This window comes from Aythya fuligula, chromosome 5 (genome assembly GCF_009819795.1).
Source record: "Aythya fuligula isolate bAytFul2 chromosome 5, bAytFul2.pri, whole genome shotgun sequence".
Lineage (NCBI taxonomy): Eukaryota > Metazoa > Chordata > Aves > Anseriformes > Anatidae > Aythya > Aythya fuligula.
In genome coordinates, this window is record NC_045563.1 from 36,710,146 (window position 1) to 36,724,101 (window position 13,956).

At 50.7% G+C, this 13,956-nt stretch overlaps 2 protein-coding genes across 3 annotated transcripts in view; one reads left to right on the forward strand and one right to left on the reverse strand.

Moving 5' to 3' along the window:
- Window positions 1–3,338, reverse strand: part of SUSD6 (sushi domain containing 6) — an 86,658-nt gene extending 83,320 nt beyond the window's left edge. The window contains exon 1 of one of the 2 annotated variants that reach the window (XM_032187709.1): window positions 3,245–3,338. The gene's annotated coding sequence lies outside the window, so the exon portion shown is untranslated. Of the gene's footprint in view, window positions 1–3,174; window positions 3,195–3,244 lie in introns of those variants that run through there. The other variant, XM_032187711.1, reaches the window with a different exon arrangement.
- Window positions 2,761–8,148, forward strand: CCDC177 (coiled-coil domain containing 177). Its single transcript, XM_032187706.1, has 2 exons — window positions 2,761–2,813; window positions 3,268–8,148. Exon 2 carries the CDS (start codon window positions 3,276–3,278, stop codon window positions 5,190–5,192), a length of 1,917 nt encoding a protein of 638 aa, XP_032043597.1. The 5' UTR covers window positions 2,761–2,813; window positions 3,268–3,275; the 3' UTR covers window positions 5,193–8,148.
- Window positions 8,149–13,956: the final 5,808 nt, after the last annotated feature.

The following is a 13,956-nucleotide window of genomic DNA, read 5'->3' on the forward strand; positions in this document are numbered from 1 at the left end:
CCTTAGACTCAGTGCCTAATGAAGTCTTGAACTGGTACAAAAAGCTTGCAGCTGACAGAGGAAGGCTGTGCTGCAGACACTCTGCTGTGTCTGGGAGTGGTGCAGGAGCTGCCCCCATGCTTCTTACACTCTGCTCCTCAAGGCTGTCACCTTCTCCCATCCCCAGGGCTCAGGAAGGAGCAGGACTGATCTGGTGCAAAACCAAGAGGAGTCTGAATGGGAGAGAGCAGGGTGAGAGCTGGAGTGGCTGCACAATAGCTAGGTCAGGGCCCTCCCAGCAACGGTTTAAACAACATGAGAAAGAGAAAGCAGAAATTGCAAACCAGATGGAGACAGGAGTCCATGTGGAAAACAAAAGCTAGTTAGCAAGGAGGAAAAATATCACCAGCTAATATCCCTATGGCAGAGGGCGGAACAGTCCAAATGTGCTGAGCGAGCCTTAGGAGAGCTAGCAAATTAGAGAAGGGGAGATGTGAGAAGGAGAAAGGCACCGGCACCAGGGCTGCGTACACAGATGCTCTGCAGGAGCCCACTGGCAGCAGCGGCCAGGAGGGCCTGACGCGCTGGCAGGAGCTCAGAAGAAAGGCGATAGCTGGTTGCACAACCACGGGGAATCGGTTCACAGCGAGGATATGTTTTCCTTGGCTCTGGAGGGATATGGAAACGGTTTACAAACATTTGTAAGGCACAAACCCAAGCAGTAGAGAGGTGTTTAGCCAAAAGAAAAAAATAATAAATATATAAAAAAAAAAAAGCAAATTACTTACAAGAGAAGATAAAATAAAAAAAAATAAAAAATAAAAATAAAAATGAAGAAAAAGGAAGCAGAAAGTAGCTAATAACAGTTTACCAAGGAGCTCTCGTAGGTTGTGAAATAGCTCTTCCAAGGAGACTGGGGGAAAACCCAAGTATAGGCAGTTTTAAAGCTGGACTGGAAAAGATTAATTAATACATGTGCAATGAAGAGCACACAGAAGAATTTGTCAGCATGATATAAATATTTCCACCTCCACTATCTGTAGTCACGATTTTCCACTGCCCTGCATCTATAGCTATCATTAACAGCGATGCAAAGGAGGAAATTGTTTATTAAAGCAGGAGGCTACCCTTACAGTACTGCTCAGCCTGCATGCGTGGATTTCTCTCATTTCCAAAGAAAAGAGAATTAGGGTTTATAAGCGCGTAAGGGAAAATGACTCATTAGCAGTGATCCTCTACAGCTCCTCCAGAGGTCTCCTCCTGCCCCATCCCCAGTCTCCCTTATCCTGATGAGATGGGGACATGACTCTATGTTTAGACCGTATGTGCTAATATCTCCTAAAGCCATTTCTGCCTGGTTCTCAAGCTTTCTGACAACCTCCCTTCCCATTGCATTTAGGAGACCACTTAGGGGAATCCTAAAGATCTAGGCCCAACTGCAGCCCCGTTGCAGGCTGAAACAGCAACCTGTCAAAAGCCCCAAGAAACCCTCACCTTACCTGGCATGCACACTTACCAGCTTAATATTTTCCATAAAAAAGAACACAGGCACAGCTCGACAGCTACCGTGCTGCAGCTGTTATTAATGGTTAGCACTATCAGTCAGTGGGCTGGGCTCTTCAGACAGCAGAAAACTCTTACCTGGCCTGAGGATTTTTCACATAACTAATCACCAAGCTTTATAACCATCCCCTACAGACTATGCTGATGATGAATGAATGAAATTAGATAAGTCAATATGCTTCATTGCTGGAGTTTGCCCACTCACTGCAGATGCATCATCACTGTGTGCATCCATCGGTACAGGGGATGAGCTCGATTCAAAGTCTTTACCCACACAGTATGAAACCACCACTGGGCTGCAGCTCTCAGCTTCCTCACAAGGACTCTGTAGCCCTTTCCTGGCTCTTCCTGTCTCTCTCTATCCTTGCCTTGGGCCATCCTGGAAGCCCCTTGATGAGTGCCTCATCCTTCCTTATTAAAACACAGCAGATTAAGCTGCGTCTTAGCAGTTAAATGACGGATTGATGAAAAACACTGAAGTGGTAACACAGTGCATTTGCTGCTGCTGTCCTCTGCCTGACTAAACCAGTTGCTCCACTGTGTGGCACAGATGCTCTGCAGCTCCGCTACCAGCAATGATGCCCTCTGTGCTGAGAGGTATTTCTACCTCTGCTGAGCCCCGGATGGCTGTAGGAAGAGCAGGTCTGAAATAACTGTGAGGAGCCTGCTCCAAGTGGGTGCTGTGCTGCCTCCAGCACCGCTCGGGTGCCCTCCGCCTCGGTCCTGGCACATCCCTGCAGCGAGCAGTAGCTTGCATTAGCACTACAGGGCAGGGGGTCGTGCCTGCAAACTGCTGTGCGCCGAAATCTGAGCGCTGCACTCCCCACCCCAGCTCTGACACAGACCCCCCTAAGTGCCCCAAGGCGGGCACCTTCATCCCTGGGGGCCCCGTTCGCCATCTGTAACCCCGCGCTGCCCCCCCCCCCCCCCCGCTGGCACCCCCTTGTCCTTGCTCACACCGGCAGCAAACCGGGGGGCACAGCCGGAGGGCGCCCGAAGGACGAGCCCTGCGGGGCGTGGGGGGGCCGCCAGGGGACACCCCCGGCCGGCCCCAGCGCAGCGCGGGGGCTTCGGGGCGGGTCCCCCCGGTGCCCGCCCCCGTGCGGGAGCGCGGCTCGGCGGGGCTGCGGCGGGCAGTGCGGGGCGGCCACCGGGCCCGCCGCCGCCCCGCGGCTGCCATGGAGGAGCCACCACCACCATCACCATCATCATCATCACCAGCATCACCATCACCAGCCACCTGATCCCCGCCGCCGCCGAGACAAAGCCCGGTGAGTGCCGCACCCAGCCCGGGGGGCTCCGTCCTGCGCCGCGGGGTCCCCCCGCAGCCCCCCAGCAGCAGCAGCAGCAGCCCGGGCACCCCCCGGCACCCCCGCCCGCAGCTCAGCCTACCCCCGCCCCGAAGACCCCTGCCCCGAACAAAGTGCCCTGCCCGCAGCCCAGCCCCTCTCCCCCACCGCCCAGTCCATCACCATGCACCCCACGGGAGCCCAGCTGGGGTGGGGTGGGGTGTGGGGTCCCGATCACTGCATGCACCTGAGACCCCCAGCACCCCCAGCCCACGCGCTGCAGCCACCCCCCTGCATGGCTCCCAGACACCCCCGCACACCGCAGCATCCCCACTCCGCTCACCGTCCCCATCCCTGTGCCCTTCCCCATCCCTGGCGCCATGGCTGGGGGACAAAGGGGACCGCGGGCTCACCGCCACCGCTTTCTCCCTCGCAGGCGCAGCCATGGTGGAGCCACCAGCGGAGCCCCCTCCGCAGCCATGCCCGGCACCCGGTGGGGCAGCAGCAGCAGCAGCAGCCCCCGGGGAGGCGTCCCGTCCTGGGGAGCAGTCCCCGCTGCTGCACCTGGACCTCTACAACTTCGACTGTGCGGCGGCGGAGGGCAGCCGGTACGTGCTGACCAGCCCGCGCTCGCTGGAGGCCTGCGCCCGCTGCGCCGTGCGGCCGGTGGAGCTGCTGCCGCGGGCGCTGGGGGAGCTGCTGCGGGAGGCCCCCGGGCGCTCCATGCGGGTGGCCGCCGGCCTCTACGAGGCCTACGAGCGGGAGCGCCGCCGCAAGCTGCAGCAGTGCCGGGAGGAACGGGAGAGGATCATCCGCGAGGAGAAGCGGCGCATCCTCGCGCCCCTCGGCAGCCTGCCGCCCTCGCCCGCTGCTCGTCTCGCCCCCCGGGCTGCCACCTCCACCACCACCACCACCGCCGCCACCAGTGGACCCAGTCCCAAGGGGAAGGCTGGGGCGTCAGGAGGTGCCAAGGCCAAGAGCCACTCGCTGGACTCGCTGCAGAAGCGCCGGGAGGGCAGCTGGGGCAAGACCTCCTCGGAGTCGGGGGCCTCGTCCTCCTACAGCGGGGAGAGCCTGAGGGGACACGGGGGCAAGGGGCGCGGACGGGGCCGCGTGGCCGATGGCTCGCTGCTGGGGCGCAGCTTCAGCCTGGGCGACCTCAGCCACTCGCCGCAGACGGCCCAGAGGGTGGAGAGGATCGTGAAGGAGGTGAAGAGGAGGAAGGGTCTCTCGGAGGTGCCCGAGAGGGACAAGAAGATCGCGGCGCTGATGATCGCCAAGCACCAGGAGGCCAGCCTCCTGCGGGAGCAGCGGCAGGCGGCCCACCTGCAGTGGGACAGCCAGCGGCGCCTGGCAGAGCAGCGGAAGGAGCAGGAGGAGAAGGAGAAGCAGAAGGCCCTCCTGCAGGGCCAGAGGATGTGGGAGAGCCAGGTGGAGAAGCGGCGGGGGAAGCTGAGCCAGGAGCAGCAGGAGGCCGCCCTGCTGAAGCAGAAGCAGCGGCAGGTGTGCGAGGAGAGGTGGCGGGAGCAAGCAGAGAAGCAGGAGCGGCTGCGGAGGGAGAAGCTGGAGAAGGCCATCCAGGAGGACAAGCAGAAGAAGCTCCACCAAGAGCACAATCTGAAGGCGAAGGAGGAGGGCAAGAAGGAGCACCGGGAGCGGGAGGAGCAGCTCCTGCAAGAGAAGCTGTCCACGGCTGCACAGAAGAGGCTGAGGAAGGAAGCGCAGCTGCAGAAGGAAAGGAAGCAGCTCAGCCAGGCAGAGAAACTGAAGCACGAGGCCTTGCTCAAGGAACTGGCCAAGCAAGAGGCAGAAGAGAAGGAAATGCTGAAGGCCTCCCTGGAGATGAGTTTGACCAAGGCTCAGGAGAACTACGAGCAGCTAATGGAGAAGAGGAACCAGGAGCTGAGGGAGAAGGCCAGGCGGGAGGACATGCAGATCCAGAGAGCCAAGCTGGCAGCAGAGAAGAAGGAAAGAGAGCAGAAGGAGCACTTGCAGGCCCTGGCGAAAGAGACAGAGAGGAAGCTCCAGCATGCTGCCCAGGTGGCTGAAGAGGTGGTCCAGGAAAAAGCCCGCAAGGTGGTCTTGAGCCGTCTGGAGAAGGAGAAGGTGCAGAAGATGAACAAGCAAAAGGTGGAACAGTACGAGGACTTACGGCGCCGGGAGATCCTCCTTTCTATAGAGAGGAAACTGGAGAGGAGCGAGCAGATCTTCAAGGAGAGGAAGACAGTCTTAGAAAATGCCAGGTCTGTAGCTCGGGCATCCTTCCACGTCCGGGAAAAGGTACGGGAGGAGACTAACATGCGCACCTTTGACAAGATGGCCTTTGAAGCAGAACTGCATGCCAGCCTGGATAAGAAGTGAAAGATCTTTTCGTGGATGAGTAGGGATATGTTACCAATTGTCCATCATAATGCATCAGAAAGCTCCTCTGCATTAACACTTCAAAAAAAAATAAATTTGTTATTTAGGAGGAGCAGGGTACCGCACAAAAACATGGCAGCTATTTCACATACTTTTTTAAACATGTTTTTGTTCTGGGCATGTTTTAAGGACCAACCTCCATCATCTGTACAGAGGGGGAAAAGAGCTTTTGCATCCTCCACCCCACAAGCACACGTTTTCCCAGAGGGCTGCAGAAGAAGTTTGTGTGAAACCTGTGAGTTACTGATTGTCTTAACTGGAGCTGACAACAGCTGCACTATTTTTAGTTGCAAAAACAGACAATAGAGACTACGGGCTACCATTAGAGCCTACTGACAAAGAACCAAAACCAGCCCAGCTGATTCTGGTTCAAGTGACATTCAGCTGATTCAAGGCACGGGATTGCATTTTCAAAGCCGCTGCACACCCATGAAGGCACGGACGGCTGTATTGGAGAAGTCCATGTGTCCCTGGACGCGCCTCACCTGCTGCTGATATCAGACATGGGGGGGGAAGAAAGCATGGGTCAAGACTTCATAACACCTTGTAAGTAGACATTGTGATCAGAGCTGGGCAGCAACTGTTAAAGGTGTTTACAAACACCACAGTTGCACTTCTGCTGTGTGCAACTGTGGCCCCTCCCCAGTATCCTCACCCCTCATTTCCAAGCATCTCTTTTAAAGGTCTGTAGGAGTTCCTCTTTCGAGGAGGAAGTTTGTAGGTAATCAACAATCTGACAGGCACAACCCATTTGTTCATTAAGATATAAAAATTAACAAATTGTGGAAGCTGGCCTTGCAGATCATTGTAAAATGGAAATCTGTGGACAGATTGCATAGATGGGCTGAGGAATCTCCACGATTGGAATTCTTCAAACTCAACAAGATCCTGAGCAACCTTATCCAGTCCGGTTTGCTTTGAGCAGGAGGCTGGACAAGGTGTGCTCCAGAGGTCTCTTCCAGCCTAAGGGTTGCACGAGTGGCTTAAAATGTTCACCCAGCTCTTATCATTGTCTACTGGGCAGGACAGCTTTTATCTGTCCACTGGTGCTAACAGTTATATGCTTATTTTAGGGCACAAGAAGGAGTCGATGCACAAAATAGTGTACATTACGGATCCTCTTAGATGAGGATAATGGTATTTTTACAACTGTAACTCAATCCCATTTATAGGGAAATGAGTCCTTCTGACATTAATACACTGGAAATGTGAAAAGCCTACCTATGCCCCATGGACAGCGTTCAAGTCAGTGTTCTGTTCCAGTTTTCCACATTTACTCTGCTGGGTTGCAGTTACAAGCACACATCCAAACCAGGCACTTTCTGCTGCTTTTTTTCTGGCTCTGGGCACCGCCAGCACCGTGCTCCACCATGCGTGATGCCATGCTGGGTTGTTGTAGTGATGGTGTCAAACCCAGGGCAAGGGGGAGAAGCAGCACGAAGAGCCAGGTTCTCATTTACTTGCAGATGTCTCTGACATACAACGCAGGGGATGAGAAAACCCGAAGAAGGTTGACATATGACACAGGCATGCGGTTCTGCATGCATAGATCACTTACCTCTCAGAAGGCTTTAAGAAGGTGTTAAATGACCAGCAACAACAGCAGTAAACCAAGCACACCCTGGTGCCCTGCAAGGATGGAGACATCATAAAAGCAGCAATGGGAATGAAGCAAGTAGGGATCTCTTTCATTTTGATGGAACTTGCTCTCTTTGAATCACAGAGCAACTGATGCTGTTGAGGGCAGGCAGCATGAAAAGTAGGAATTAGGGCACCTGAGTTACGTTTGCTCAGTCAGTTGTCAGCTCACTGTGTTACACCAGGCAAGTCCTTGAGGGCTGGCCCTGCTCCTATTGATATAAAAGGAAGCAGAGTCATGCTCTGGGGACTGCTGTGACTCGCAGGAAATAGTAACACTTGGCTTGGCAAAACGCTTCTAAGACTCTGGACGAAAGATGCTAACAAAGCACAAGATACTGTTTTATTTATTTATTTGTTTGTTTGAGCTGTTATTAAAGTAAAAAAGCACCAATTAACAACAAAACTTAAAAACATGCACAACTCTGGGAAGGACAGCAGCGTTACTCTTTCCAGCTAGGAGCCTGTCACTGCACCCTCGTCCTCAAAACTACAGTCAGTTTGAAGGGTGGAAGCAATCCTGCTGTCCTACGGTAACACCAGACAGGGTCCTTCATGAAAATACAGTTGTGTGCATGTGTTATTTGTACTGCAGTGCTCCACCTATGCCCTTGTAGCATCGAAGACCTGGAAGAGAGATGCCCAGTGGCCCAACTACATCCTGCATAAAATCTCTCCCTCTCCCTGGCAGCATTGGAGTTGGGATAAAACTTGCACTAACTTCTGTATAGCCAAGATTTCATTTTGTTTGTAGCCTTCAGGGCTGCAGAGAAAGCCTGCCAGCGCTGATGCAAAGGCCTGTGCTCCCTGCTTCATTGCATTGTGCTTGAAGTTCACTGCTTGATCCATTCAGCAGAGAGCTAAGGGGAAGAGCTGGGAACTGTAAAGAAGGCATAACGTAAATCTAATGCATAATTTGATGAGCAAATGAGCAGCCACGGCCACTAACTGGAACAGTAGAACAGTATTTTTTCCCTGAAAGTCCACTGCATTCTGCCCTCTGACGTGGTATTTCCAAGGCAGACTGAGAACGTTTTTACAGCCCAGGAGAGACACCTTGGCCACTGACTGTAATTACACCTCGGGTCTATGCTTCCAAATGAGTTTGACACCTTGGGGCTACAGCCAAACTAATCAAAACCCATCTACATGGTGGTAATTGGATTGGCTAACTGCTGTTTCTATACTGTGCAGTGTGCAGCTCAAGTTTTGAATGTGCAATCTACGGAAAAAAATATTTTTTTTCAAAAGACATTAATCTGTGTATGGACTTCTTTATTTCTGTAGTGGTTCCAGTCCAAAACCTGTGAAAGTCAGCGGAGTTTATAGTTACTTAAACTTGTGACATGGAAAATGAAGTCAGCTAGTTGGGTGGAGGCATGAGAGGTATTTCTTGGGTCTGCTTATGCTTTGTTTATTTGAGAAGGAGTTTAACTGCCGGGTTTCTGTGGAAATTGAAATTAAGCCCTGGTATGCATACAAAAAGAATGGCATTTTTAAATGAGGCTTGATATTGAGCTGCAAGCCAGAGAGAACTAAAAATGAAAGCAAGAAACATGCAATCTGACTGCTCCGAAATAGATCACAGCTTACACAGAGCACAGGAGCAGCTGATGACATTTGGTCAGGTTCTGCAGAAAGATAACTTAGGTTGGGCTTCTCCTGGGATTAGAAGACACATTTTAGGCTATTGGTCTATTATAATCATGAGGTTATAATAAAGAATTTGCTTCTAGACCATGTGCATGCCTGCTGCAGAGTGACTGCTAGACCTTGAAATACCTGCACTGAAAAGTAACAAAGGCCATTTACTGGCAAATTTCTGTGACCAGTGGCACATCTTAGATCTAGCTAGCATCAAATTCCCAGGTGTCACTTCCTGAGCACTTGGAAAGCCTCGCTCTAGATTTCACGTTGGATCCCACGGATCTAGTGGAACAAGCCAAAATCTAGGTCCAAATGCTACTAAACTTTTAAATCTGAAGCCAAACACTGATGCACACACACACACCCCTGTAACTCCACTTGAAAAGCACTGTACCCATTAGCACTAGCCTAGACTAGAACTCCTCCTGCTAGGATGTGACCTGCTAGAAATCACTTTTGAGGGGTTTCTGAAGTTGAGGTATTGAAACATTAGGGAGAAAGACTTCATTATCATTTCAATGTTCAAAAAAGAATTACAGGATCAAGTCCTGAGATTCATTTTCATTAAATAATGATGGGAGTTTTACCTTTTGCACGATGATCAGGCACATAATCATGGGAAAGAAGAGACTGCCACACTCTCATCCATCACAGAATAAGGCAAGTAATTTCAGAGGTCCCAGAACTGTGCAGCCTGGTTTTCTTGGGCCAGTGCCCAGTGACTGGCTTCAGCGAAACTGAAGCTACTTGTATTGGACATCAGAGAACTCACACATGAGGAGAGCCACTGACTGAAGGGCAGTTCCTGTAGCATGAACTCCAAATGAAGCTTTCACACACTTTGAGTCTTTGTTGACTATGTCATTTATGTGAATTATCTAGTTTTTAACAGCACCTGGAGTAAAGCTGGAGCCCTTCAGTGCCCATGAGAGCCCCAAAAGTCTGTCTCTTCTGCACGCTGCCTCTTCACACAACATTCATCACTAAACCATGACCTCTCTGTCAATGCTGAATTTGGCACACACATTCAAAAGCTATTAGGAGGAGCAGCTGCATCCCCACTAGTTAATATTTCACAAAGTATTTTAACCAAGTTTATCATAAACACTTTCACAACATGAATAAGAGAGATGTGAGGATGAGATTTCTCACCTTAGCTACCTACTGTGGTTCTCTTATGGTGCTTAGGAAGCTCTAAACTCATTCTGTGCTAAGATTTCTCTTGATACTGGGGAAATTTTGTTCACCAAGCTGGTGCTGAATATGCAATATGCACAGGTCTGAGAGGAGACTTTTTCAGTGTGTGTGTCTTTACTAAGCCAAGCCTGGACAGGGAGATGTAGGGAGCACAGAATTTGCAACACAATGTCCATCAACTACTAGTTTTCCAGAGGTTCTTCTAAGAAAGGCCCCAGGGCCACCACTAGTAGCCATCATCAGAGGTGACTGCTTCAGAGAAGTGACACTTTCTGCTCCTTTACTGACCTCAGAGAGAGCCAGGCTGACCACATCCTACCTGAGAACAGCTTCTCATCACCACCAGCCATTACGCCATAAGAAAGGATTTGCTTTCATCTCTGGGTCTTCTTCTTTTGGTGGTTAATACATAATGGTTAGAATGATATTTTGCAAGTCTTTTTTTTTTTTTTTTCTTCTTCTTCTTCTTAAAGCGGGTGCAGGGAGGTATAGGGATGAGCCACAAAACTAGTTGGATGCAGGTTGTGGCTACGGGTTGTGGTTCTCTACACACAGTTCTGTTTTGCAGGCCTGGGACCATGCAGTTCTCCAGGAGAGCAGAGGATCTCTAGGGGGATATGCCTGCTATCAAATCACACAGCCTTCATTCAAAGCATGCAAGTGTAAGCTTGTTAATGCCTTGCTGGGTCAAGGTCCCAGGGAATTAAGTTTGTTAGGTTTAGTCTTAGCTGTCATAGTTGAGAAAGAAAGCTGTCACGGGCAAAGAACGGGAAGTCCCAGTCCCTCTGGAAATGAGCCGCATGATGTTTGCTTTGCAGCACAGTCCAGGCTTGTTTTAAGGTGAGCCGATGGAGCCCTGGTACAACTTACCATGGGAGCGCAGCCCCACAAGCCCTCTGCAAGCAAGTAGCACACACTTTAAACAGCCAGTGCTGAGACACGGTGAGAAAATCAGAATGCTTCTGCTTCTAGGCGGGAGGCAGCTCTGCCCCTCTTTGTGGTGAGATGTTACTGGATGGTGCCCTGATGGGAAAATACTGTGAACAGAAAGAAAAAAAAAAAAAAGCTAAATCACAATACAAGATACCTGGAAACACATTATCCATTTATGTACAGCAGCCAGCATTCAGTGGAAAGCTAGCATTCAGAGCCTTCATACTGGGATATGCTCCATATCCCATATGCCTGTTAATGCTAGGACATTAAAAAAAAATCAGTTCTAGGTCTGGTTCCTTTGTCCTTAGCTCGTTCATTTTGGCATGGCTTTTGCTGTGAAACAACCTTGTTACAGTAAGATTCTGGCGTAAAAGGACCCAAATCCTCCTCTTGCAACTTTGCATTCATCACCTACATCCCTGCCATTCAGCAAGAAATCTCCCACATTACAAAATCACACTGGCAGTAAGAAATATCCTGTATTACAAAATCAAACTGCCAGTGCAATTTTGTACTTACATGCTTTACGCAGCTCCCTGCGTCCAACCCCGGGACCTGACTGTGAGGTAAACGAGTTATTGCCCCTGGTCTGAGTACAGGAAAACTGAAGCAGAAAGAACGAATGTGCCTGGCCCCGGGCCATGCTGGCACTCAGCTGAAGCTCTCACATCCTCCCTGCTCCCCCAGCAGTGCCCTAATTAACCTCCCTGCTGCAAGGGGAGGCTGTCCCTGAGCCTCTGCTGCAGCAGCTCCTCTGTTTGCTGCTCTCCAGCTGGAGCTGCACGGAGGATGGAGGTCTTAAGATGCCAGCCTCCACTTCTAGCCGCTGTCCTCAAACCTTGAAGCACTTGAAGGGCCTGTAAAATATCTCTTTATGCTTTCAAACAGGGGGCCTGAACATGAATGGTGTGACTGAGAATCCTTCCTTGAACCATCCCGGCTGACTAGAATCACCTCTGTAGATATGACAACATGCAGTAACACTATTTCCTCCAGCCCACCAAAGTCACAACTTCACCTCACTAGTTACTTCGCTAGAGCTACTCCAGGAACAAATGCAGCCTAGATACATTATCCTTTCTATTATTTATGTCAATCACAGTGTGTTAGGATAAGCTATGCCTCCAAGAGCCTGCTGGAAATTTCCTCTTGCCTGAATTGTACCCAGGCAATGGGACAGTAGGGTCACACAGCCTCTGGTATTTTTAGGCACAGAGGAGAGCCCATCGATACCCATCTGCATGCAGCATTCCTGGGTGTTTGCAGAAAGCAGCATTTGCTCGAGCAGCTCAGGGCAGCTGGCACAGAGGCACCTTGTCAGACAGCAAGCTAAACAGTGGGGAATAAATAAGAGGTTTGGCTCTCTGTCAGATGCTGTTGGGAATGTTTGGGGTTTTAGGAGGGTGGTGGGATAAAGTCTTCTCATTTTTAATCACCTCCCAAGTAAGTTGTGCTATTTTTAACAGTTATCTAATGATTTATGAAAGATGGGAAGATAAACGAGGAAGGGAGCTTAAAACACAAATGTGCAGGTAAAGTGGAAAGACATTTTCCTTTCCGACCTGAAAAACCCCGAGCATTATGAGAGCTTTGTTAAAAGCCAGGCAGCACACATTGTGTTCGACCCCAGGAGGGGGTCTGCTCTGTTCACAGCTTTGCTGCCCGTGTACCTGTCTCCTGCTCACTCCCAGTACCAGCTGTTTCCTCAGACTTCAAGGAAAAGGTGAGATTAAAGAAGCACAAGATGAGCTCCTTGAACAGAAGGGCAGTATTTTCACTGCAGAGGGGTCACTACACGACTGTCCTGGCAGGACTCAGCCCAGCTCTGACACGAAGCCAGCCCAGCAGGGGAGCAACACTTTTCTCTCACAAGTGGGTTTCTGCAGCCCTCGCCAATTACAGATGCTGTCTGAATCCAGGCTTTGGACCTTTGGCTGGTGTAGACTGAAAACCTACAGAAGAACTAGGATGTTGTGGAATGGCAAAGGGATGCAAAGGGATTTTTAAATAGCAGCACCGCTGCTAATTTTCTTCCCTTGCGTTGTTTTCCCAGTCAGCGTAACATGGGTGGAGAGAACACTAGCAGCACCAGAAACCATGCCCTAAAACACAAAGCCAAAAAACACGGCCTTTGGTAGTAACACCAGTATGAATATGAACCCTGAAATTGGAACAACCCGGCATGTGGGGCCAGGAGGGATTGGGGCGTTGGTGTGAGGTTGTCCTCGTGTCTAAGATATGTCCCTCCAACACTGCAATTACACTGCCTCCAGCACTGCAATTACTACCCCAAGGATGTGGCTATAACCAAGCAAGTTTCAAATGGAGCAGCCCAAGCTCCACTAGCTTAACCACAGCACTGCAGAGCCTAGCATGGGCTAACCGGTCCAGTGTTCTCCACCTTCTCCTGATGGGCACTGAACCCCATCCTGAGCTCTGCTGAAACACGCGTGGTTAGCTTATACTGGCTTGCGGGGCCTGTCATGACAGGAATTTTAGAAGTCTCTTAAGAACTCTGAGTTATGGCATCACTTTTTCTGCTAGTGCTCTGTGATGTCTCACCTCTTGCTCTGCAGGATGCAGTAGAGCCAGGGAGGATTGTTTTGGAAAGTCAGAGCCGACCTGCCTGCTTTCAGAAAACACAAGGCAGGTGGGTGCACTGAGGGATCCTTCAGTGCTTTACGCAATGCGAGTTAGAGCACCTGGCATCCTACATTTGCTCTGTATACACTCCACATCACTTTGTACAGTAGCTGTCACTTCAACTCATGTCTCTTAGATGTGGCAAGTCCCAATATTTTCTAGGCAGAAGGGACTGCCCAGAGAAGAAAGACAGAAGTTTTCTGTCATTACTACAACATTGCAAAGAACCTGCTCACCACTCCTTGCCCAGTGAAGTATCCCAATGCATTCTCTTTATGGCTCCATGAAGAAAAAATTGTGGCAGTAGGAGGTTCCTGAAGGCAGCAAGGTTCATACCTACAGCTACTGGCCTCTCTACACGTCTCTGCTCAGCATGTGCTGTGCTACACTCAACAGATTTCCTTTGGAAAGGAACCTGCAGAGCCCTCTCTCCAGAGACACTTTACTATAATGCAGATGCCACGTGATTCAGTCACAGCCTGTGTTTCCCCAAGTGCATAAAAAAATAATCTGTAATGCAGCTACCAGGGAATTTCTGCAGAGTCTCCTGCAATCTGCAGGGGCCCTTTGCATCCATCCCAATGCCCACGCTCTATAAGCTCGCAGGCTGTACAGTACTCACTGACCTTCTAGTGCTGGCTGA